This window comes from Pristis pectinata, chromosome 10, assembly GCF_009764475.1.
Source record: "Pristis pectinata isolate sPriPec2 chromosome 10, sPriPec2.1.pri, whole genome shotgun sequence".
NCBI lineage: Eukaryota > Metazoa > Chordata > Chondrichthyes > Rhinopristiformes > Pristidae > Pristis > Pristis pectinata.
In genome coordinates this window covers 19,100,361-19,128,061 of record NC_067414.1, presented here as the reverse complement: position 1 = coordinate 19,128,061, position 27,701 = coordinate 19,100,361, and the positions used below count along the sequence as shown (strand labels likewise).

The 27,701-nt window shown below is 42.5% G+C and overlaps 1 protein-coding gene across 1 annotated transcript in view; it reads right to left on the bottom strand.

Annotated features, from left to right (window-relative positions):
* Positions 1 to 27,701, bottom strand: part of LOC127575107 (adhesion G protein-coupled receptor B3-like) — a 609,306-nt gene that overhangs the window by 166,504 nt on the left and 415,101 nt on the right. The window contains 1 exon segment of the mRNA XM_052024767.1: positions 27,548 to 27,591. Within this exon segment, the coding sequence (XP_051880727.1) occupies positions 27,548 to 27,591 (44 nt within the window).

Here is a 27,701-nt window from a genome sequence, read left to right as displayed (position 1 = left end):
AGGCTGACACTCCATTCTCTTGGGAGGATGCTACTTAGAAGACAAACAGGAGTTTTCCCTGGTGCCCCTTCCAACATACATCCTTCAAAAAGCACCATGATAACTTATCTGGTCATGGTTTCATTACTACTTGTGTGACTGGCAGGATGGGAGTTGGAGATGCCACTCTCAACAGAGTCATACAGTCATAGAGTTGTACAGCACAGAAACAGGCCCTTCAGCCATCACATCCACGCCAACATTTTTACCCATCTACACTAATCCCATTTGCCTGCTCTATGTCCATATCCTTCTATGCTTTGCCTATTTAAGTGCCAAACTAAATGTCTTTTAAACGTAGTGATTGTAACTGATTCCAACACCTTCCCTGGCAGTGAGGTGCCACTATCCGTGTACAAAAAAAACTTTCCCTCCAAATCCCCTTTAAAGTTCCTGCCTCTCATCTTACACCTATGCTCTCTTGTTTTTAATACCCCTACCATGAGAAAAAGATTCTATTTATTCTATATATGTCTCTTATAATTTTACATACCTCTATCAGGTCACCCCTCAATCTCGTTCACTCCAGGGGAAACAAACCCAGCCTCTTCTCTTCCCATAATTAAAGTCGTCCAACCCAGGCAACATCCTGGTGAATCCCTTCTGCACTCTGTCCAGTGCAATTGCATCTTCCTATAGTGTGGTGACCAGAACTGCACACAATTCTCCAAGTGTGGTCTAACCAGTGTTTGATAAAGTTGCTACACGGCTTCCCAACTCTTATATTCTTCCTCTACCTGACAAAATGCTTAGAATGAGGTCAAGGCCTCACGATAAAAGGCTCAATCCAGCTACTTATCTTGGAGCTGTTGCACAGCAAAGATTTGGCACTGTGCTTCTCACAGTCATAGAGTATAGAGAGATACAGTATGAAAACAGGCCCATTGAGTCCAAGCCAACCATCAAGCATCCATTTGCACACTAATCCTACATTAACTCAGACTCCAATCTCTGTTGTGAACACGGGGTGGCCAAGCTTAAGCAGCAGAAGAAGTGTGTAAGAACTCACTCAATCCATTCACCCACCTTGTCAAGCTCCACCTGCATCAACTGTGACAGTGTCTGCAGGTCCCACGTTGACATCATCAGCCACCTCACAACCCACAAAATTAGCCAGTGGCAGGATATCCCCGGCCCACAAGGATGGCCTAAGAAGACAACTGTGGGGTCTTGTCATATGCAGACTGCTTCCTAAATGATAATAGTCCTACACTTCAAAATGGTGTAAAAATGCTCAGGATGTGGCTAAGTCATAAGAGATTCTATTTAAGTTCAAGTCTTTCTTTTTGAGCCTTATGCTTGAAGAAGACAAAGAAGATAACCTGAAATTAGTTGATACCTCAGTGCAATATTTCTGACTGTGCAGCACTCACTTGTGCTGCACTGCAATGTAGTCTATGTTATCTGCTTATGTTTCTGGATTGTGATTTGAACCCACACCTTTATGATTCAAAAATGAGGGTTCTACCAACTGAGATGCAACTAATGCTGCCACCTGATAAATTCAACACCACTTTTACACCATCTGCTAGGAAGAACGTACAGAGTACTGATGTACTTACGGGTCCATACTGGTGTGTTTGCTTCACACAAACCTTCTCCAACCCCTTTCTATCTAGCGCCTCCAAGTTCCACAATCTAATTAATATGGGCAAAGAAGTCTTTCCTTAATTTCCTATAGGTCTCACTTCCACTGTTGTATTTGTATGGTTCTTCTGATTTCACCCGTAAGTAAATGCACCTTAACTATGTCTTCCTGTCAGATGCTTACATAATCTCGAAGACATTTTAATTGTCCATTTCTACAGCAATGATAATCTATCTGTTCAATGGTTGCTTACAGTTATAACCCCTTGGTTCTGGCATAATTTTGGTAAATAGTTGTCCCTTCTCAATCGCTCCATGTCCTTTTCATAATGGAACCAAGAGTATGCAGACTCCTCCAGGTGTGGTATAAACAAGTTCCACACATCTAACACACCCTATCTGTTTTTCAATTCTGTTCCTCTAGAAATGAATCCCAGCTTTCTCCAGGTACTTATACAAGCCTACAATGCTCCATCAGTTCAATAAATTGTTTTGTTTGATTTTGTTTTCTGTTATACTCGAGTCTTGTAAGTCTGCTGAGCCTACATCCAGTTTAAGTGCATTGATTTTTAAATGTCTATCAATTCATTTCTGTGAAGCATTTTCAATTAAGTATATTCACCCATCATTGTAGTACAATCTGCGTCACTCAGATTTTTTTTATATAATAAGGCACAGGCATCAGGGAGTGACTCAACAAGATGGCACTGCGAATACAGATTCTATCACTGAACCAGATATTATTATGAAGTTCATAACAAAAGTGGAGGGTTTAATTTTACAATCAATACACATATGAGTACTGTAATATTTATTAGGTTTCCCATCTAGTAGATGATAATTGTATTATCATTAATTTTTAATACAGTAATTGACCACCTTGTTCTCAGGTAAAGATTCTGGTCCTGAGACTTTGTGCCAATAATATCTAGTATGATCCAGCTTTTGATGATCTGAAGCAGAATCCAGTAGGCTAATCCTCAGCACCCAACCACTCTCTCTCTCTTCTCCCTCGTAAAATGGCCACCTACAGCCCCTTGAACAAACAAACAAAATACCAAGAAATGGTAGTTGGATTTCTAGGTTCATCTGCATATCTGCTCTCGCCTGATGTACTCGTGCCTCAAGCTGGAGATATACTGTACCTGGGAACTTTATTTCTTAATCTCCCACTTCCACCTTCTGTTTCTCTGCACTCCTGTCCACTAACCATTCACAACATGCTCTGCCTTCATATAAATTTACAATCTGACCAAATACAAGGGTCTTTACCCTGCTCATGCCCCTCTTACACCAGAATCATTGACTATGAAGACAGAATCGTGGTGAGATGGAGGCTATACATGATTTACCAAAACCTATGGGGGAAGCCCGAAGAAGGTAGGAACATGGACTAGCTGGGCCCAGGCCCAACTTCCGGCCTTCCTATCACACTCACATTACCCACTGGGTCATTTCAGCCTCCATGTTACCTCTTGGGTTAACGAAATGGAAATGGAAATGGGCTCTCTGTGCCATTCTTGTACTGAATGTGCAGCCTGATTAGCCCTAACACATACATGGTATTCCTTGATCCAGTACATCACATCTGGGGTTAGTTGCATTTGGAGCCTATCCACTAATCAATTAACAGCCCTGAGCAGATGGTCAGGATGTTATAAACCAGGATTTGGTGAAAATGGCTTGATTGAGAATTATGTTGTTATGAAATTTAATGATAACTTTTCATGTTTAGAAAAATCAATCAGTATTCTCTATTGTTAAAACACTGCAGATACTGGAAAACTGAAATAATAAAAAAACAGAAACAGCTGGAACTACTCAACAGGTCAGACACCGTATATAGAGAGAGTATCAGAATACCGATACTGTCAGGGTCAGGTTTGGTAAACAGTGGTTGGAGAGTCAGATGGGAAGTGTGTTTGGACAGGAGGCGGAGTCTTGAAAGGAGAGTAAGAGAGGTTAATCAATTTGCGCTTGCATCCTTTCACAAGTTCACCATTAGTCTCCCTTCATCACCTACCCACCCATCAGCCTCTCTCTCTCCCTGGCTCTCCACTTGCATGACTTTTGGATCTCTAAAAGTTTACAATAAAAACAGAAGAATACCAGAAATATTTAACAGGTCAGGCAGCATCCATGGAAAGAGAAAAAGTGTTTCAGGTCAGTGACCTTTTATCAGAACTGAAAGGTCGTCAGCTGTGAAGAAAGGTCAATAATATTGAGAGAGATGTGGCTCATAGTGCATCACCAACACAGTACTGCATGTTTAATGTAAGCCACTGAATATGAATTTCACCCCATGAGCATTTTTTACATAACATCAGTTCAGTTAAAAATCATGAATTTTGAAGCTAATTAATAGTTACCAATATGGACAGCTTGAGACAGCTGATGCAAATTATTTAATCACTTTTACTTCTGAAACTGTTTTTTTTATTTCTAACATTCATGATATGGAGGGAGGGGACCAGGGAAAGCCACAGTGAAAGGAACAAAGGGGGTCATTTTGACTGTGTGGTGATGTGAAGCAACCAATAGCAAATTGCTTGGCTGTTTTACATGCTGTTATTCATTTCTGCAAATGAATGTGATGTAGAGATATAGCAGATGCCAAAATTAAGCAGAGTAGTGGAGGTTAAGGAGAGGCTTAATGCAGGAGTTCTAATTTATGATAGTTTTTAAAATAGTAAGTGGGGAAAAGCAATTTCCAGAAGCAGGTGGGCCAGTAATCAGGGGATATAGATGTAAGGTAATTGGCAAAGAGACAGCTTGGAGGTGAGAATTATTTTTACACTGTGAGTAATGATGGAGTGGAATGTACTGTCTGAAAGGACGGTGGAATCAGATTCAGCAGTAACTTCCAAAAGGGATATATACCTAAAAAGAAAAAGCAAACTGCAGGGCTGTGGGAATGAGCAAGGGAGGAGTACTAATTGGATAGCTTTATCAAAGACTGAGCACAGGCACCAAGTTCCAGACGACTCCTGAGTGTGAAGCATTGTTCTGAGATTCGAAGTGTGATTGAATATGGCCTGCATAAATGAGTGTGATGAATAAATGAGTGTGATGTCATGCGCTTCTGATGGCAAAGGGTAGAAGGTACCAATAAAGCAAGCAACATATTGTAACGAGACTCTCAAATTTAGACCTGAGAAACAATAGATCAAGTTGGACTCGTGCATTTATTGGCATTTGGATATTACTGCTGCAATGAGCCTCAGCCACCATGTTCAAGGTCACTGGAAATTTATTGCTCTTCCAGGTATAACACAATAAATGAAAGGTACTGGATTAACTTCATAGGAAAGTATATAAAATAGTATGCATAGAACTGACAGTGTACATCTATTAAAAAATGTTACTTAAGTTAATAGGTTCTACCAAGTGATAACCAACCCTGCTGAAGATACTGCTGCTGAATGTTCGTTTCTGTATTAAAGCAATATCTGGAGTCATATTAATGTAAGCGTAGAGAGCCTGGAGCGCCTCTAGCAACATAGTCTGCTTGGTTGAGTGTGGGCAATCAAATTACTGACACTTTAAAAATTCAACTATTTTCAAAAAAGAAACAATTCAAAGGCCATGAAGATTTTCTAATGTGATTTATTACATCAACATAACTCCAATTGCTCCTTGAGTTAAACTAATCCAACCTTCCAATAGATTCAGCAATATACACATGCAACAGAATATTCCACAATTTAAAGAGGGCTATGTATGTTCTTTTTTGTGCACTGCATAAAGGTGACAATAGGCTGTTTAGCGATATTCTATATTCATGTCACCATGCGACTTGCTCCCTCCAATGCCTCAACTATTATATTTCTTCTGTTGGTTGACCAGTGCATCTATCCTCATGACAAATTACCTTTCCTCAGCCAATTTAAAAGCCTCTTCATTACCTGATTGCTGACTCTTGCCAAACAATTGAACTTGGGAAATGATAAACATAAATAATAAACAAAAAGATGAAACAAGATTTGATTGCCTTGATGATTTTTTACATTAATCTTCAATTGATAGAGAATAAAGGGTAATTCTGGAAAGTTGGCAACCCTAGTGCACAATGTGATGTTGATGCTATCTGGGATGCTTAACCTTAGAACAGCTCCTTCAAAACCTTTAGACCCAGCAGATTCATGTGAGACAAATCAATTCATATGAAATGTCAGAGTGAATGGGCATTGCTTGCCCTTGGAGGGATGGATGGCCAGACCCGTGAGCTCACACATAGCTAAGGAGTTTGGTTGTCAGCCAGTCATTGTAGTCTGCATTTCTGACAAATGAAATGCAAACCCCATTCCCTGGGAGTCTGGGTATCTGACAATGTGTGTGATTAATGTTAAACAATCATAACAATGCAGGGACCATGCTTCAGTCCAGCACTGGCCTCCTTTACCTTGAACAGCACTGAAACAAATGGAAAAATTGCAGAGATTTTTACACCTTGTCTTCCATCAGACTTTTACTTTAAGTTGTGAACTGTGTAAGTCTTCAATATTCTTTTTGAGATCATACTCCAGACACTCCCAAGTTGTTACTTTACTCAAGGATGCATCATATAGTGAAAATCAAAAAGAAAACTGCTGATGCTGAAAATCTGAGATAAAAAACAGAAAATGCTAGAAATACTCAGTAGGTCAGGACGCATCTGTGGGAAGAGAAACAGAGCTAACGTTTCAGGTCAAAGACCTTTCATCAGAAGTTATATTTAATGCATCATATAGAATTGGATACATCACACAATCATACAGCAATAAAGGTAGTCATTTGGCCCCAAGGTATTGTACTAGCTACTGACAAAACAATCCAATGAATCCTAAAGCCCCTGACTTTTTTCCAATCACTCTGCAAATTCCTCCTTTTGCAAAAGCATTTCCAATTCCTTTTAGGTTCATTAAGTTTCCATCCTATGACCCTGAGAGGTTAAGAAATTCCATAAGAGTGAGCTATGAGTTTACAGGGGTTCTCGCTCAGGGAGTGAACCACTGAGCAGTTAATGGTGAAATCATGAAACTGAAAGGTACTTGGTAAGTTAAACCAGGGCAGGACTTGCACAGTAAATGGTAAGGCCTTGTGAGTGTTGTAGTACAGACAGGCCTTAAGACATAGGGAAAGAATTAGGCCATTCGGCCCATCAAGTCTGCTCAGCCATTCACTCATGGCTAATTTATTTTCCCCTCTCAATCCCATTCTCCTGCCTTCTCCCCATAACCTTTGATGACCTTACTAATCAAGAATCTATCAACCTTCACTTTAAATATACTCAATGACTTGGCCTCCACAGCCATCTGTGGCAATGAATTCCACAGATTCACCACCCTCTGGCTAAAGAAATTCCTCCTCATCTCAGTTCTAAAGGCACGTCCTTCTATTCTAGGGCTGTGCCCTCTGGTCTGAGACTCTCCCACTACTGGAAACATCCTCTCCACATCCACTCTATCCAGGCCTTTCAATATTTGGTAGGTTTCAATGAGATCCCCCCTCATCCTTCTGAACTCCAGCAAGTACAGGCCCAGAGCCATCAAACACTTCTCATACTTTAACCCTTTCATTCCCAGGATCAGTCTTGTAGACCTCCCTGGACCCTCTCCAAAGCCAATACATTCTTCCTTAGAAATGGGGCCCAAAAACTGCTCACAATACTCCAAATGTGGTCTGACAACATTTTAGAAAGCCTCAGCATTATATTCTTGCTTTTATATTCTAGTCCTCTCGAAATGAATGATAACATTGCATTTGCCTTCCTTACTACTGACTCAACCTGCAAGTTAGCCTTTAAGGATCCTGCTCTAGGACTCCCAAGTCCCCTTTGCACCTCTGATTCCTGAACTCACTCCCCGTTTAGAAAATATTCTATGCCTTTATTCCTTCGACCAAAGTGCATGAGCATACACTTCCCTATGCTGTATTCCATCTGCTGCTTCTTTGCCCATTCTCCCAACCTGTCCAAGTCCTTCAGCAGACTCCCTGCTTTCTCAACACTACCTGCCCCTCTACCTATCTTTGTATCATCCTTAGACTTGGCCACAAAGCCATCAATTCCATCATCCAGATTATTAACATATAACATGAAAGTAGCGGACCTAGGGATACAGGTACGTAGTTTTCCTGAAAGTGGTGACCCGGGTAGACAGGGTGGTGAAGATGGTGTTTGGCATCCTTGCCTTCATCGATCAGGGCACTGAGTACAGGAGCTGGGATGTCATGTTGCAACTGTACGTTGTCATTGGTGAGACCACACTTGGAGTGCTCTGCGCAGTTCTGGTCACCCAGCCTAGGAAAGATGTCATTAAGCTAGAAAGGGTGCAGAAAAGATTCATGAAAATATTAGCAGGACTGGAGGGCTTAAATTATAGGGAGGTAGGCTGGACTTTTTTCCCTGTGGTATAGGAGGCTGAGGTATGACCTTACAGAGATATATAAAATCATGAGGGGTGTAGATAAGGTAGATGTTCACAGTCTTTTTCCAGGTTAAAGAGTCTAAAACTAGAGGCATAGATTTTAAGATGAGAGGGGAAAGGTTTAAAAAAGACCTGAGGGACAACTTTTTCATGCAGAGGGTGGTGGGTATATGGAAACGAACTGCAGAGGAAGCTGGAGAGGTGGGTACAATTGCAATGTTTAAAAGACAATTGGACAGATACATGGGTAGAAAAGGTTTAGAGTGATATGGGCCAAACACAGGCTAAATGGGACTAGCTCAGACAGATATCTTGGTTAGTATGGATGAGCTGGTCTGAAGGGCCTATTTCCGTGCTGTATAACTCAATGACTCTGACCCTAAAATGTTTCTTGCCCTTAGTAGTGGCATGACAACCTTATTTATCAAGATGCTTGTTAAAATTCTTGACATTTTTTAAAGCAGGGCTGATTTTCTTTTTGGGGTTCTTGGGTTTGCTGGGGTCTTCACTCTCTGTTTGTGTACTGCAACGGGATATCAGATATACACTGACCCTGAACATCTTCAGCTAAAGTAATTTTCCCAGTTTACTCTAAGGATAATATTGCATTCACAAAGTGTTTTAAATGGTGGTGTGGGCCTGTGATTACTCAGCTGGAGACATGAATCCACACTGCACCACCTTTTCTTTGCTAACATGTACAGTATTCGTAGAAGCAAATGATGGATTGGCAAGGAGTCTCTGCTCCATTCAGCCTGTCCAATACAAGTTGATAATGTCACCAGGTATGGTTCCTCACCCCACCCAAAGCCATGTGATTTCTGGGAAACAGATTAAACACCATCTCCCCTAACAATCCTGATATGTCTTTGCAGTATCCACCCAATGCATGAGCTGAAACGGGTCCAGCTCAGTGAATTGCCCTCTACTGTGAGTATCGGCAGCTGTTCCCAGAGGTCCACTATTCTCCAGGAAAAGAACCACCTCTTGACATCTAACCGAGATAAATGGCATTATACAGCTTAAAATGTGACCTTGTGTCCTCTGTAATCTATTTAATTGCAATAAATTGCCAACTGAAACAAGATGTATTCCCTTTATTGTCTTATAAATCTGGTTTCAATGGAGAGAAACTTGCAAATGGAATTTTATTCTTTTTCCAGAGCCTGGGTAGGGTAACAAGTTAGCCTGTACCAACATTCCACCGGGTCCAGACTGACCTTATTCCCTAACTACCTTGCTGTCCTGTAAAATATGCTTGGTAAGCAAAAATGTATCTATTACAGAATTAAAATTAATAACATAAGTTACACAAAGAGAGTTGCAAACTTCTTCCCCTAACCCCTGTCATAACTTCACTCCTGAAAAGTTTGTCCCTAGTTTTTAAATTATACATCCATCCTAGAAATTGGCAGAAATTCTTTCTCCCTATCTACCCTATCAGATCCCCCCTAATTTAGATCAAATCATACTTTATTTTTCTAAATTCCAAAGAATACAAACTAAATTCTGTACTGTTTTCTAATTTAACCCTTGGAATGCAGCAATCATTCAAGGTCCATTCTTACGTGAGTCCATATCCTTATAATATTGTAGTGCCGGGACCAGATCACAGTACTCCAGGTGTGATCATACCAGGCTTTGTATAACTGTAGTAGAACTTGCATCATCTGGTACTCCACCCCTTCAGATATATCTACCAACCTTTCTTTAAATGCTCTGAAGTAATGACACAATTGCTCCAACCCACTACTATTTCCCCCATCATTCCCAAATTGGTTTAGCTTGGTATACTGACTACCTCATCCTCATGGTCCCCAGCCAAGTCCCAGTGATGACTGACATGCCACGTTCTCTGAACTGAGTTTGTTTTCTGCAGTTCATTTGGCTTGTTCCTTCTCCTCTGTGTTGAAGTCTGAAAGATGTTTTTTTTGGGCCACACAACTAGTCAATCCAAAAAATTGAGTGCTGTGAGGCATCAGGAGCTATGAACTCAGCCTTAGACTGTGTAGGGCCTTTCCTGTGCATGCAGAGGAAAACAGGAGTGTGGTTTGGATCCAGGGGAGTCACAGTGCAGGAGGCTGAGAGTGGTGAGGAGCGATGAGGTTTAGAATGGGGGTCAAGGAGGGGGGCAGGTTGAATGTCAGGGAGGGGGTGATGGGGGGAGGGGTGAGCCTGGGGAAAGGCATGTTTGAGACTGCATTGAGTCAGGGGAAGGACAAGTTGGAGAATAGGTTTGAGGCAGGGAGAGTGAGTTGGGGACAGGGCAAGTTGGGGAAAGCGGTGAATCAGGGGTAGGGGTGTGTTAGTGGGAGGTCTGAACTGAGCAAGGAGTAAGTTCGAATGAGGCTGAGTCAGAGGGAAAGGTGAAATGGGGGAAGGATGAGTCAGGGGAGGGGTGAGCTGGGGAAAAGGGGATGAATTGGGGAAGGGGGAGTCTGACAAAGAAGTGAAGCAAGGGGAGAGGAAGTTGGGGGAAGGGTTGTCAGGGGAAAGATAAGTTGGGGGAGTGAATTGGTGTGTGAGTTAAATCAGAGGGGTGGCAGTGAATTTCAGGAAGGGTGGGTCAGGGAAGTGTAAGCTGGAGAACGGGGTGAATTAGGGGGAACAATTGTCAGGGAAGGGTGAGTGGGAACAGGGATGAGTTGAGGGGTGAGGATAGTGGGAGGGGTTCATTTGGGGATGACTAAGTAGAGGTGTCAGGTGGGCTAAGAGGTGAATGGGGTAATGATGTGAGGGGAATGGGGTAATGGTGAGTTGGGGATAGGGTTGTTGGGGGTAGTTGGAGGGAGGGGTGAATAGGAGGGGGTGAAATTCAGATGGAGAGTCGAGTCAGAGGTGGGATGATGTGGAGGAAAGAGGAAGGTTGTGGAATGGAATGGGTGGGGGTGAGGAGTTGGGGAGTGTTGAGGAAGAGAGGAGTATCAGGGTGTGGGGTGAATTGGGGAGGTGTGTTGGCAAGATGGGTTAGTTGGGAGGAGGGATGAACTGGAGGGAAGGGTTGAGTCAATGGGGGGGTGAGTCAAGAAAGGGAAATGTATGTATTGTGAGATAGTGGATTGGGTGAAGAGGTGGATTTGGGGAGTGATGAAATAGGACAGGAGCATCTGGGAGATGGGTAAGTCAGGAAGAGGTGAGTCAGGGAGGGGTGAGTTGGCAGTGGGGATGAGTTGGTGGGGAGAGGTCAATCAGGGAGCAGTAAGTCGGTGGCACAGGTGAGTTGGGGGAAAGTGGGGAGTTGGGATGAAGTGAGTTGGGTGAAGGGGAAGTTGAGGGGAGGGTTGAGTTGGGAAGAGATGAGCTGGGGTAGGGCAAGTTGGGGGAGTGGGGAGTTGGGGAATGTGTTGAGTTTAAAGCAGTGAGACAGGAATGGTGAGAAGTAGGACTGATGTGTTTAGTGTGAGTGATGATCTTGGCCATGTGAGAAATATTGTATTAGTTGGTATTGCTTTAAGAATGTAACATGCGCCTTATCGATTGTCAGAATGCTTTGGTGAACCTTCAGATATCTCCCTGCCTCTGTACAGCAAGTCACTGCAAGTAATGTTGCTTCACACAATGTAAGTTGATTTAAAAGCAAACGGAGCTTTGTTTATGGTTTGAATTACCAGCTATTGTGCAGTATCCTACAGAGTGAGTGGGGGAAAGAGACTGAGACCGGGAGTCAATGATTAAAGCACGTGAATAAGTGGTGTTGTTGGTTAGCAGACTCTGCAGTTGCTGGTTGGGAAGGTGTGGGCATTGAGTTTTAGCTGTGATTGGTGATCAGGTGAGAGTGCACAATAGGGATGATGACTACAGAACAACTATATTGTAGTAAAAACCCATTGGGAGGGAAATAGGCTGTTGCTGCTCAGTGTGGCCTATACAGTATATGACTCCAGAGCCTCCACCATAGTTGACTCTTAACTGCCCTCTGAAATTGTCCAGTAAGCCATTCAGTTTAAGGGTAATTAGACATGTGCACAAACTCTGGCCTTGCCACTGGTGCCTAGGTGTTGAAAAATAAAATAAATGAAAATAAATGTGCTCACTCTGGGAACAGTAGTTTTCATAATCATAGTGCTGGTACAATTTTTAAGTCTACTTAATTTTGATCAGCGTTGGTCTTCCAATTGCATCTTATGGAATAATCAGATATCACTGTTGTAAACCAATTAATTCTGTATCTGGATCGACATTATAATCAGAAAATTAGCTCTGTCACACTCATGACAACTGTATCTCCATGGACTAACTTTCTGCCAGCTCTGAGGAGCATCCCATCCTTCTCTGAGAACTGTTGCTCTGCACTCAATTACAATGAGATACAGACTCTGGAAAGACAGTTCCCCTTCTTTGCCAATAAATAGATCTCAAGGCAAAAATTATATGTCAACACCCAAAATTGAATATTTCACACATCATCATGGTTGGACAATTCTGAATAGATAATTTTTCCTGTGGCATACAGCCCTCCTCAATCAACGTTTCCAATGTTGATTGGGATTGCCTTCGTGAAAGGGGCTTAGATAGGGTGGAATTTGTAAAGTGCATCCAGGAGAGTTTTTTGAAACATTATGTAGATAGTTGTACTAGAGATAGGGCTGCACTCAACTTTATCCTGGAGAATGAAACTGGGAGAGTGTGGAAGTGTCAATGGGGGAGCATTTTGGGGGTAGTAGTGATAATTCTGTAAGTTTCAGGGTAATTATGGAAAGGGATAAGGTTGGTCCTCAAATTAAGGTCCTAATTTGAGGGAAACCTGATTTAATAGCATAATACAAGACCTGGCGAAAGCTTGTGGGTAAAGTAACTTGAAACCGGTGGAAGCCTTTTAAGCATGAAATAGTAAAAGGTTCAGGGTCAACAAGTTCCTGGTAAAGATGAGAGGCAGAAATGCAAGATAAGGGAATACCCTGGTTGTCAAAGGATATTGAGGGTCTGATGAAAAGAAGACAACTATGACAGGTATAGGCAACTGAAAACGAGTCCAGGAGGACTATATGGGGTGTAGATGAGAAATTAAGAAAGAAATTAGAAGGGAAAAAAAGGAGCAATGAAAAATCATTGGCAGGAAAGATTAAGGAGAATCCAAAGACATACTATAAATATATTATGAGCAAGAGACTAACGAGGGAAAGAATGGGTCACCTCAGGGAGCAAAGGGTAATATTTGTACAGAGCTATGGGATGTGGGTGAGGTAATAAATGAATACTTCTTGTCCATATTCACCAAGGAGAAGTGCTTAGAAGATACTGAGCTCAGGGCGAAGTATGTTGAAAGTCTGGTGCACGTCAGTGTTATATGTCATGGAGCACGTAAAGGTAGATAAATCCCTCAAGCCTCAAAAGATCTACCTGCCTGCTGTGGGAGGTAAGAGAGGAGATTGATGGGGCCTTGATGGAGATATTTACAGCTTTGCTAGCCACAGGTGAGGTACCAGAAGACTGGAGGGTAGCTAATGTTGTTCTTTCATTTAAGAAAGGCAGCAGGGATAAACCAGGTAACTGTAGACTGGTGAGCCTTACATCAGTGGTAGGTAAATTACAGGAAAAATTCAAAGGGTCAGGATTAATTCACAGTTGGGAAGGCAGAGTCTGACAGGGATAGCCAGCGTGAGACAGAAATCCTGTCTCATTAATTTCATTGAGTTTTTGAAGAGATAACTAAGAAGATTGATGAGGGCAGCATGGCAGATAGAGTCAGAGAGTTGTACAGCACAGAAGCAGGGCCCTTCAGGCCCACCATATCCATCCTGACCTTTTTGCCCATCTACATTAATCCTATTTGCCTTTTGGGACCGTCTCTGCCTAAATGCCTCTTAAACATAGGTAATTATATCTGATTCCCACCAGCTCTTCTGCCAGTGTGTTCCGGATATCAAAAAAAACCTTATCCTTCAGGTCCCCTTTGAAATTCCTTTCTCTCACTTTAAACCTCTGCCCTTTTGTTTTTGATACCCCTAATCTGGGAAAAAGATTTTGACTATAAACCCTGTCTATGCCTCTCATGATTTTATATACTTCCATCAGGTCACCCCTCAGCCTCCTTTGCTCCAGAGACAACAGACCCAGCCTTTCCAATCTCCCTCCATAACCAAAGTCCTCCAATCCAGGCAATATCCTGATGAATCTCCTCTGCACCATTTCAGTGCAATCATATCCTTCCTTTTAATGTGGTGATGAGAACTGCAACACGACGTTCCAACTCTTCTGTTCTATGCCCTGACCTATGAAGGCATGCATGTTGCATGCCTTCTTCACCACCCTAGTGACCTATTGATCCAACGTCTCTCTGTTCATCAATACTCCTTAGTGACCAACCATTTACTGTATATGTCCTACCCCTATGTGACTTGCAAAAATGCATCAGCTCACACTTGTCAGGATTAAATTCCATCTGCCAACATTCTGCCCAAACTTTCCAACTGATCTATACCCTGCTGTAGCTGTAGACAACCCTCGATGCTATGCAGAACACCACCAATTTTTTGTGTCATCCGCAAACTTATTAATCCTCTTAAATTCAGATCCAAGTTGTTAATATATATCATAAACAGCAAGGATCCCAGCACCAATCCCTGCGACATATCATTAGTCACAGATTTCCAAATCAGAAAAAACATCCATCACCTCTCTCTTTTTCCTATCACCAAGCCAATTTGGATCCAGTTAGGCCAGTTCACTGTGGATCCTGTGAGCCTTAACCTTCTGGACCAAGACTCTCATACAGGACCTTGTCAAATATCTTACTAAAGTCCATATAAACAATAACCCTGCCTTCATCAATCTTCTTTGTTACCTCCTCTAAAAATTCACCAAATTAGTGAGACAGGATTTTCTCCACACAAAGCCATGCTGACTTTCTCTGATCAGTCGCTGCCTTTCTGAATGTACATAAATCCCCACCCTTGAGAATTTTCTCCAGTAATTTTCCCAACCACTGAGATAAGGCTCCCTGGACTGTAGTTACCCGGCTTAAAGGAACAATATTAGCTATCCTCCAGTCTTCTGGTACCTCATCCGCAGTTAATGAAGATATAAAAATCTCCATCAGGGCCCCACCAATCTCCTCTCTTGTTTCCCATTTCATTCTGAGATGTTGTCCACATGAATTTTATTAATGTTTTTGACAAGGACCAACTTGGTAGGCTGGTCCAGAAAGTTAGAGTACATGGGATCCAAAGCAGGTTGGCAAGTTGGATCCAAATTTGGCTTGGTGATAGGACACAGAAGGTGATGGTGGAGGGATGCTTTCTGATTGGAAGTCTGTGACCTGTGGTGTACTGCAAGGATAAATACTAAGAGCTTCAATGATTGTGATATATAGTGACAATGTGAGTATAGGAAGTATGATTACTAAGATTGTGGATGACATGAAAAACTGGTGGTGTTTGGGACAGAAAAGAAGGTTGGTCCAAGGCTACATAGGAGATAGATCAGCTAGAGAGTTGGGTGGAGCAATGACAGATAGAATTTAATCCCAATAAATTTGAGATGATGCATTCTGGTAAGTCAAATAAGGGTAGAACATACACTGTAAATGGTAGGAACCTGAGGATTGGTAAATTGGTTTATATTGTCGCATGTAATGAGTTACAGTGAAAAACTTTGTTTTGCATGCCATCCATACAGATCATCTCATTAGAGCAGTGCTTTGAGGTAGTACAAGGGAAAACAATAACAGAATGCAGAATAAAGTGCTACAGTTACAGAGAAAGTGCAGTGCAGACAGACAGTAAGGTGCAAGGCTATAATGAGGTCGATTGTGAGGGTTAAACAGAGAGATCTTAGGGTACTAGTTCCTTGCAAGTGGAAATATAGGTCAATTGGGGTGGTTGAAGAAGGTGTATGGCATGCTTGCCTTCAATGGAAGGGGTTACAGAATATAAGAGTTGGGATAACAAAGTTGATGAGGGCAGGGCGGTACACCTGGTTTATGTAGACTTCAGTAAGGCCTTTGATAATGTTCCACATGGTAGGCGGCTCTGGAAGGTTGGATCACATGGAATCCAGGGAGAGCTGGCTAATGGATACACAATTGGCTTGATGGTAGAAAGCAGAGGGTGATAGCGGAAGGTTGTTTCTTGGACTGGAGGCCAGTGACTAGTGGTGTGCCTCAGGGGTCAGTGCTGGGGCCTTTGTTGTTTGTCATTTACATCAACAATTTGGATAAGACTGTTAGTTTGCAGATGAGACTAAAATAGGTGGTATAGTGGACAATGACAAGGGTTATCTAAAATTACAGGTGGATTGGGGGATAAAGAGTGCAGAGAAAATTTACAAGTATGCTGCCAGGACTTGAGGACATGAGTTATAGAGAAAGGTTGAATAAGTTAGGACTTTATTCCCTGGAGCGCAGGAGAATGAGGGGAGATCTTATAGAGGTATACAAAATTATGAGGGCTATAGATAGGTTGCATGCAGGCTTTTTCCCCTAAGGTTGGGTGAGACTAGAACTAGAGGTCATAGGACAAAGGCGAAATATATAAGGGGAATGTGAGGGGAAACTTCTTCATTCAGAGGGTGGTGCGAGCGTGCAATGAGCTGCCAGCGGAAGTGGTAAATGCAGGTTCAACTGTAACATTTAAGAGAAGTTTGGATAGGTACAGGATGGGGGGGGGGGGAGTTGGAAGGATGTGGTCCAGGTGCAGATAGATGGGACCAGGCAAAAGATCAGGTGGCATGGACTAAATGGGCCGAAGAGCCTGCTTCTGTGCTGTAGTACTCTATGACTCCACGATCAGCTGAGTAGGTGGGCTGAGAAATGACAGATGGAGTTTAATTCAGAAAAGTGCAAGGTGTTGCATTTTGGAAAATCAAATTCAGGTAAGACTTTCACAGTGAATGCCAGGGCCCTGGGGAGTGTTGTAGAACAGAAGGAGTATAAGTACATGGTTCACTGAAAGTGGAGTCACAGGTAGACAGGGTGGTGAAGAAGGCTTTTGGCATGCTGCCTTCATAAGACAGAGTACTGAGTATAAAATTTGGGAGGTCACTGTGTAGTAGTCCAGGATGCTGGTGAGGCCACACTTGGAGTATTGTGTTCAGTTTTGGTTGCCCTGCTATAGGAAAGATGTTATTGAACTGGAAAGAGTGCAGAAAAGATTTACAAGGATGTTGCCAGGACTGAGTTATTGGGAGAGGTTGGACAGGCTAGGATTTTATTCCTTAGAGCATAGGAGACTGAGAGGTGATTTTATAGAGGTGTATAAAATCATGAGGGGCTGAGATAGGGTGAACACACTCGGTCTTTTTCCCAGAGTTGGGGTATCAAGAGGGCATAAGTTTAAGGTGAGAGGGGAAAGATTTAAGAGGAACATGAGGGTAACTGTTTCACACAAAGGGTGGTATCCATGTGGAATGAGTTGCCAGAGGAAGTGGTTGAGGCAGGTACAATAACAACTTTTAAAAGACAGTTGCACAGGTACATGGATTGGAAAGGTTTAGGTTTGGGGCCAAACACTGCAAAAGGGGACTAACGTGGATGGGGCATCTTGGTTGGCATGGACCAGTTAGGCTGAAGGGCCTGTTTCCATGTTGTATGACTCAATGACTCTATCATGTTATAACTTTACAAAACATTGGTTAGGCCCCACTTGGAATATTGTGTGCAGTTTTGGTCACTGCATTAAAAGGAAGGATGTGACTTCACTGGAGATGGTGCAGAGGAGATTTTACAAGGATGTTGTTTGGACTGGAGGACTTGAGTTATGGGGAGAGATTGGATAGGCTGGGTTTCTTTTCCTTGGACTGAAGGAGTTACGGGATGACCTGATAGAGGGATATAAAATTATGAGAAGCATGGATAGGGTAGATCTTTTTCCCGTGATGGAGTTGTCTGAAAAAGAGGGTATAGATTTAAGATGAGAAGGAGGAAATTTAGAGGGGAAAGTTTTTCCACAAAGAAAGTGGAATGGGCTGCCAAAGAAGATGGTGAAATCAGATATAATCGCAAATTTAAGAGGCACCAAGACTGGCATTTAAATAGCCAAGGCATAGAAGGCTATGGACCTAATGCCCACAAATAGGATTGGTGTAGATAGTAACAATAGTAGGCATGGACACAGTGGGCTGAAGGGCCTGTTACTGTGCTGTACACCTCTATAATTCAAAGCCAGAAGAAGGCAAGTTCCCTCCTCCCTTGGCATTGAGCACAGAAGCTCTTTGAGCACCCAAAACTGCTGACTTAACAGAAGCTGGCGGGCCAATCACCACATTCAAAAAGAAACATATAACAAGAGAACAAAAACTCTTTTACAAAGAGGGACCTGGGAATTCAAACGTGACCACAAAGGGGGAAATTCATTAATGCATGTTATAATGCGTTTTTTATATACTGATTAGCATATCATAGTTATAGCATAACAGTGTTTCAAAGTCTCACAAGCCTTTTCATTGCCAAACTGCTAACTGGAAATCCAATGAGATAGTGCAAGAGAATTTTGGGAATGTGCAGGAGAATCAGGCAGTATCCAAGGGTGGCACAGTGGTGCAGCTAAGTAGAACTGCTGCCTCACAACTCCAGCCACCTGAGTTCAATTCTAACCTCTAGTGTGAAGTCTTTATGGAGTTTGCATGTTTCCCCTGTGACACTGTTGGTTTCCTCTGGGTGCTCTGGTTTCCTCCAAGCTTGCAGTGATGTGCAGCTTGATAGTTTCATTGCCCCTAGTGTGCAGGTGAGTGGTAGAATCTGAGGTGAGAAGACGGGAATTTGGGGAGAATTATATGGGTTAGTGTAGGATTAGTGTGAAAATGGGTGCTTGATAATTGGTGAGGACTCAGTGGACTGAAGAAGGGCCTGTTGTTTGGTTTATGGGAAAGATTAAAAGGGGTCCAGGCACCTACTACTCTCTATGTAAAAAAAAACTTGCCTTGTATATCTCCTTTAAAGATTAAAGGGGGGTTCCATAACTCTTTAATTGTATCAAGGTAACTTAGTTAGAAAATTCAGAAGAAAGTCAAAAAGTAAGTAAAAGTAAACATGGCACACCAGGGGACTGGACGTAGGGCCACAAGGTGTCCCTGGGAGAGCCCAGCTCCATAAAGCAGCAGCCCATTGGGCATTTATAAGAGCTCCTGTACCTTCCCGAGCATGAACTAATGGGGCTTTCCTTTAAAAGTTAGAAACCATGGCTCCAGAAAATTCTGTCTTTCTTCTTCTTCTAGTTGACTGAACTGCTTCAGATGTCCCCCTATCCTGTGCTTTTCCTTGGAAAGTGCAGCGTTTCATTGAGAGGCTCCATTGGATAGCTGCAGCTACAAAACAAAATATCCAACAGCTTGACGATGTCCTGGATGATGCAATTCTATTGGTTGACTCCCCAGTCCAGAATGTGGAACATGGAACAGTACAGCTCAGGAAACAGGCCCTTTGGCTCACCATGTCTGCGGCAGATATGATGCTAATTTTACCAATCTCTTCTGCCTGCACAGTGTCCATAGCCCTCTATTCCCTGCCTTTTTATGTATCTACCAAAATGCCCCTTAAATATTGCCATCGTATGTATTTCTATGACCTCTCCAGCAGTGCATTCCAGGCACCTGCCACTCTCTGTGTAAACAAACTTGCCTTCCATATCGCCTTTAAACTACCTCCCTTTCACCTTAAATCTATGCCCGCATTGACATTTCCACTCTGGGGAAAAAAGACTATCTACCCTGTCTGTACCTCTCATAATTTTATATACTTCTATCAGGTTTCGCCTCTGCCTCCAACACTCCAGAGAAAACAATCCAAGTTTGTCCAACCTCTCCTTATAGCTAATACTCTCTTGTCCAGGCAACATCCTGGTAAACCTCTTCTGCATCTCCTCCAAAGCCTCCACATCTTTCCGATAGTGAGGTGACCAGAACTGCACACAATATTCCAAACGTGACCTAATCAAGGTTTATACAGCTGCAACATGACTTCCCAACTTTTTATTTAATGCCCTAACCGATGAAGGCAAACATGCCGTACACCTTCCTTACCACCCGATGCACTTATGTTGCCTGTTTCAGGGAGCAATGGACTTGCACCCCATGATCCCTCTGTACATCATTGCTCTAAGGGTTCTGCCATTTACTGCATACTTTCCTCTTGCATTTGACCTCCAAAAATGCATCACCTTACACTTGTCTGGATTAAACTCCATCTGCCATTGCTCCACCCAAATTTCCACCTGATCTGTATCCTGCTGTATCCTTTGACAACTATCCTCACTATTCACAACTCCACCAATTTTTGTGTCAGCTGCAAACTTACTAACCAGCTCTCCTACATTTTCATCCAAATAATTTATATATATGAGGTCCCAGGACTGATCCTTGTGGAATACCAGTGGACACAGACCTCCAGTCAGAAAAATACCCCTCCACCTCTACCCTCTGTTTTCTACGACTAAGTCAATTTTGTTTCCAATTTACTGACTCAGCTTACCAATTCCACTCCCTAAAGTGCCTCTCTCCACCTCTGGAATAACTATGAGCTGCCATGTGGATCAAAGAATCATATAAAATTTACATCATAGACAAAGGCCATCTAGCCCTTCATCTGTGATGGTTGAATGAGAGCTTCCCAGTCTAATCCCACCTTCCAGCACTGCGTCCCCGGCACTGCAGGTCACAGTTCTGTAAGTGTGCTGATGATCAGGCAATGTGTTCCAGACCCCCACTACCCTCTGGGTGAAAAAATTCTTGCTTTGTCTCCCCTTCAATCCTTCTACCAAATGCTTTAAATCTATTAGAACTGGGTGACTGAGAGATCAACACATTGACTGGAAGCTTAAGAGGGCTCAGATACCTGAAAATAGGTCTTCCCCTTTAAGTAAGTCTCCCAGCAGCTGGAGTGCAAGGAGACTTACCCTTTTCAGGTGAACATAAAAGGGAAAATTAAGTAGAAAGGTGGTGAAAGAGGCTGGAAGTGAACTTGCTTTATTCTGCAGTTATTAAAAAATAATAGTGCATGGACCCCGGATTGCTCCAGGACTGTGCTTGCAAAGGAAAGGATGCTTCAAGATTCAAGGGGCCTGCAGCAGTACTATTAACAAGGTGCTTGGACCACGTCGCAGTACTATCAACAAGATGAATTGTATTAACTTATCAGAGGTTCTTTGGCAAAGCCTCCCAAACCTGCAATTGCAGAATGATGATTAGGTATATATGAACATCATTAACTGCAAGCTCTCTTTCACCACTTCAGCTGTTAGCCATACATCAAGCTTCTTCCATTGTTGCTGTATTAATACCCATATCTCCCTACCCTACATTGCTGTGGGAGCACCTTCACCATACAGACAGACGTGGTTCAAGGTTACAGCTCAGTACTGCCTCCCCATGGGCAACCAGGGATGAGCAATAAGTGCTGGTCTGGTCACTGGGACCCAAAGATCTGGACTGAATTTAAACAAAGCCTTCTGGTGCACAGTTATTGGTTAACATCAGCCCTGATCATCAAATAACGATTGAGATCTAAATGCCAGATCTAAAGGTTGGTTGAAGTGCCATCACCACTTAGCTAGGAGATACAGGACAATGCAGCTGCTGGAATCTGGAGCAACAAACAATCTGTTGAAGGAACTCAGTGGGTTGAGCAGCATCTGTGTGGGGAAAGGAATTGTTGATGTTTCGGGTCAAAACCCTGCATCGGGGAAACATATTTTTCACCACTTTGCTGGGCTGCTTACCTGTGATGGGAGAGTGGAATTGAATCAACATTCTCCCATGCAGCTACGTCTAATTGTTTGTAAATAAATCATTAACAAATTAACTGTTGCCCAATTATTCATCCAATTCATTAATTCCAACCATACAATAATTACTTTCCAGTTCTTTTCAGCGACTGTGTGATAAGAAGTGAATCATCAAGGGGGGACCTAATAGAGGTATATAAGATGATGAGAGGCATTGATTGGGTAGATAGTCAGAGGCTTTTCCCCAGGGCTGAAATGGTGGCCACAAGAGGACGTAGGTTTAAGGTGCTGGGGAGTAGGTATAGAGGAGATGTCAGGGGTAAGTTTTTTACTCAGAGAGTGGTGAGTGCGTGGAATGGGCTGCCGGCAACGGTGGTGGAAGCGGACACAATAGGGTCTTTTAAGAGACTGTTGGATAGGTAAATGGAGCTGAGAAAAATAGAGGGCTATGGGTAAGCCTAGTAATTTCTAGGGTAGGGACATGTTCGGCACAGCTTTGTGGGCCGAAGGGCCTGAATTGTGCTGTGGGTTTTCTATGTTTCTATGTAAAGAAGGGAAAAAGAACATTACCTCCCAGTGCCAACAAAAAACGTGTGGCTGGACAATGGCATACTATCTATTTGAAATCTGCAATTGTGCATCCCCTCCATAATCCCAATTAACAAAGTAGAAACAGGCAAGGATTATCGTCTAACCTCCTGCGATTGCAAACAAGTCTTCCACTCAGTAAAGTGACAGGTTGGGAGGACCCCTGATGAGACTCGGCTGTCTGGCCATCTGCATGCTTCTGTTTGTCTCTGTGCTCCTTTCTGAATGGGATGGGTGTGAATGTCATTTGAGAGGTGAATGGAAATTCAGGTGGAGGGTAGGGAAATGAGAAATACAGTATCTTGAGGGAGGCTGCCCGTGGATTGTAACTGTTCCTGAATTACAGTATGTTGTGTGAATGAGGGCAGGTAACTCAGAGTACTTAATACGGAATTAATACCCAAGTCTTGAAAACTGCAAACACGGCACTGCTACTCTTCCATGGCTGCGTTTGTCAGAGTGCACGTCAGAGCAGACTGCACAGAATGGAGTTAGTTTCCAGTTTACCATCTGTGGTTATCTGCAGGAGAGTATAACCTGCCCATTGTAGAATCTGCTTGCTTGTCATGCCATTGATTTCAGTGAATTGCGTGTCAGGCATGTTCTACAACAAGCAGACAATTCTCCTCTCTTGATTACCACCCAGAAAGTGAAAGGACCGAAAGAACATGTTCTCTCTTTATGCGAACAAAAAGCAAGCAGGGTCACCAACCCAGGCTAGTTTTCCTTTTCCTCATTGAAGACATGCTCACATGTGCCACCCCACCTAACCTTCACTGTCTGGCTGCCAGTCCTAGTTTTCAACAGGTGTCCTTCCCAATCTTTGCAAATAACACATTGGATGTCATGAACCATTGAGAAGAACGGAGGTGTACTGTTTGCCAGACTGTTTGCTGGCATGCCAGAATTAGCTCTTCATTGTCTGCCACCACAAATTGTGAAGAATGCAGAATCACTAACAGGGACACCATTTTGTAAAGGTCAAAAATGAAGGGCAGCAGGAAATATGGTATCATGAGACAATTCACCGAAAGAAAAACATTGCCAGAAATCATCTTTAGATCATTGCGTGCGAGCACAAGGAAGACATCCATTTCTGGCCATCTTTGTCAGCCACATTCTTCAATAAAGCCTCCAAGTTATTTAACTATTTAATTCAATTTTGAGGTTTGTAGAAGGAATGTGTTAGTATTTGCGGACTAATCTCTCATTCCACACCTGTATAATGGTGAATGACAATGTGTATGAGACCATATGGAATTCTTTTATGACGTGGAGTAATATAGATTAAATAACAAACATGAACAGTCAAGGCCACATTTTTAAATGAGTAAAGGTAATATTATGCTTGAAGCATAATCCATTTTTTACTTCTGAAGAATACAGGCTATACATAAAAACAAGAAATAGACCCATTCAAGCCTGCTCCACCATTCATTGAAATCATGACTGATTTACCTCAGTGTACTATCCCCATGCCGCTTGATCCCCATAATGTCCAGATCTCTGTTTTGAGTTAACTTATTGACTGAGCTTCCACAGTCCTTCCAGTTGGAGAATTTTAAAGATTCTCCCCTTTGGGAAGGGCTTTCCCCTCGTCTCAGTCCTAAATGGTTCTGTAACTGTTATCCCTAGATCACAGTTAAAATTCAGTATCTGGGATAGGGAGTGCACTTGTTCCAGTACAGAGAGCAGCTAATTGAATGGGGTGGTAGATGCAACCCCATATCTGCTCTCACATTGATAGTCCATCTGAGAGCTTATGATGGAAGCTGACATTGATACAGATCCTTTGTACATTTGGGGTAATGTTCCACTTTACCAATCTTGGGGGAGCTAAGGAAACGAACTTTGAAGATGGAAGCATCACATAACATGCATTGAATAGATTTGCCTCTCACTCATCATTCTTCCAATAGACTTGGAACAGGGAAATCAGGAGGGCAATGAGAGGGTATGAGATGGATCTGGTAGGTAAGGTTAAGGAAAATCATGGTTGCTCAGGAGATAAGGGAAACAAATGGAGATGTTTTGGAGAACAATCATATTACCAAAGAGGAGGTACTTGCAGCCTTACAGCGCATTTAGGTGGATAAATCCCCAGGGCCTGACCGAGTGCATCCTTGGACTTTGTGGGAGGATAGAGAAGAAATTGCGGAAGCCCTTGTGGACATATTTGTGTCATCGTTGACCACTGGTGAAGTTCCCAAAGACTGGAAGGTGGCTAATGTTGTTCCGTTTTTTAAGAAGGGTAGCAAGGATAAGCTAGGGAACTGCAGGCCAGTCAGCCTGACATCAATAGTGGGGAAGTTACTGGAGTTAATTCTGAGGGACAGATCTACCAGCATTTGGATAGACTGATTAGGAGGAGTCAGCATGGCTTTGTGCATGGGGAGTCATGTTTGATGAATCTTTTAGAGTTCTTTGAAGAGGTAACCAAAAGGGTAGATGAGGTTTGGGCAGTGGATGTTGTCTATCTGGACCTTAAACAAGGTCCTGCATGGCAGGCTGGTCTGGAAGGTTAGGTCCCACGGAATCCAGGGAGATCTAGTTAGGTGGATTCAAAATTGGCTCAGAGGTAGGAAGCAGAGGGTGGTGGTTGAAGGTTGTTTCTCGGAATGGAGGCCAGTGACTAGTGGTGTGCTACAAGGATCGGTGCTGGGACCCTTGTTATTTGTTATTTATATAAATGATTTGGGTGCGAATGCACAAGGCTTGATCAGCAAGTTTGCAGATGACACAAAATTAGGAAGTGTTGTTGATAGTGAAGAAGGTTATCGTAGATTACAGGGGGATCTTGATCAGTTAGGGAAGTGGGCCGAGGAGTGGCAAATGGATTTCAATACAGATAAGCGTGAGGCGATGTATTCTGGAAAGTCAAACCAGAGTAGGGCTTATACTATGAATGGTTGGGCATTAGGGAGTGTAATGTAATAGAGGAAATTAGGAGTACAATTGCATAGTTCATTAAAAGTGGCATAACACGTAGACAGGGTGGTGAAAAAGGTGTTTAGCATGCTGGCTTTCATCAGTCAGGGCAAATGAGTTCAGGAATTGGGACATTATGTCACAGTTGTGCAAGTCGTTGGTGAGACCACACTTGGAGTACTGTATACAGCTTTGGTCACCCTGTTATAGGAAAGATGTGGTTAAACTGGAAAGAGTGCAAAAAAGATTTACGAGGATGTTGCCAGGACTAGAGGGCCTGAGTTACAGGGAGAGATTGGCCAGGATAGGCCTGTATTCCTTGGAGCGTAGGAGAATGAGGGGTGATTTTTTTGAGGTTTATAAAATTATGAGAGGGATAGATAAGGTGGAGGCTAACAGTCTTTTTCCCCGGGGTATGGGAGGCCAAAACTAGGGGCATAGATTTAGGGTGCAAGGGGAAAGATTTACAAGGGACCTGAGGGGCAACTTTTTCATGCAGAGAGTGGTGAGTATATGGGATGAGCTGCCAGAGGAAGTGGTTGAGGCAGGTACAATAGTATCATTTAAGAAGCGCTTGGATAGATAGGTACATGGAGGGCACGTGCCTGGAGGTATAGGGACCGAATGCAGGACATTGGGATTAGCTAGGTGGACAACGTGGTCGGAATGGACTGGTTGGGCTGAAAGGCCTGTATCTGTGCTGTATTGCTCTGTGACTCTATACTTCCTTCACAGCTCCTTAACTTCAGCAGCCAGTGTTCATTTGGTAGGAGTCTTGTCTCTTATAGGTTTAAGTACCACTCTAGAAACTTCAGTACAGAACTAAAGTTCACCATCTTTAAGGCACAGCCTAGAATAAGATTGAACATTTCCCATTTGTCTCGAAGAGTTCCAGTTGAACATTCAAGAAGCTCAACACTGTCCAGGATAAGGCGACCACAATTACCACTCAATCCATCACCCTAAACATCACCCACTTACGCAGGTGCTTCATAGCTGACATTTACAGATGCAGAGGTGCCAAGGCTTCCTTGACAACAGCTCCAGACCCGTAGCCTCTTCCAAAGCCAGCAGATGCGGGATGATATCAGTAGATGCAGGCTTTCCTTCCTGACTTGAAAATATATCACACTCCATTCATTGTTGCTGGATAAATATCTGCGAACTGTCTACCTTACTATAGGGACAGCTTCACCAGGACTGTAACAGCTCAAGCAGTCATCTCATCTCAAAGGCAATTGGAGTCAACACTAAACACTTGCCTTGCCAGCAACATCCAAGGAATGAATTCAAAAAGAATTGAAAGATTCAGAGAAACATAATAAAATATGCTAAAACCATAATATTCATTGTACTTGCGAAGTTTTCTTTTTATGTAAAGCTCAAATATTTAACAAATAGATTATCTCATAATGGTTACTTTATTTTTGGTTTATTCTAATTAATTGGTAATTTTATGTTGCTATTTTGCCAGCTTGGGTAATTATTATTGTGACATGCACTTGGTATTCAATGCTCAACAGTGGCATAAAGTGAACTTAGATTTGTCTGTTGCAGTAAGTGCTGTTAAACTGCCTTATTTTACCTAAGAGTGTAAACTGGTGATATTTAATTAGCAGCCAATACACATACTGCCTGGATTTTCTTTGCATTCAAGTGACTGGGCGTCAAAATTAGCCATGTTGCATGATGGGACCATTAGCAATATTATCTGTTTTATGCCATTGTCCATAGGTAAACATAACCCCTCTGGTTATCTAATTCATGGCAGGAATTGCACACCAGTGCCATATCATCAGACTGGGTCAACTTGGTGCCTTGCTTCAAAATATCTGGGCAACTTAATGAATGAATGTCACTACTAAAGCAATATCCAACTGGAGCACAAAACACAGAATCCACATTTAAGAGGAGACATGAACAACATGCAAACGCTCTTAGGAATCAGGATAACTTGCATAATCTTCCATCCACTATTCTTAATATTGGGTCAACATACATGAAATGTACTACAGTGCAATTTTATGAACTCTACCCCACACTATATGTTGCAGAAGTATTTATCACTATGTGGCTCTTCTGCATATTACAGACACAGTTGTGTTTCCAGAAAAGATCCCTGGTCAGTCTAGCCTGTGACTCAGAACTGTCACGTCTTGTTATATCACAACAAGCACACTCCACAAACCACCTGAAATCCATGCAATTTCTTGGAAGAGGTTAATAAATGCTATTAAAAAAAAGTTGAAATGAAGATGTTTCACCTCTTTAGACAATCAAAACTATTCCAAAGAATATGACTTCCTTAAGTACTAAAGAATTAAGAGTGGTATTGTGACTTACGTTCTGCCATAATCCCACAGTGCACAGTATGGATTATAAGTTCCCTAAAAAAAATCAAAGACAACAGTTGTAAGTAAACCTCCTCAGTACACTCTCTTTTTGGCCCATGACATAGGCCAGAAAAATGGTCTGTTTTCATTGTAAATTCTCTGTG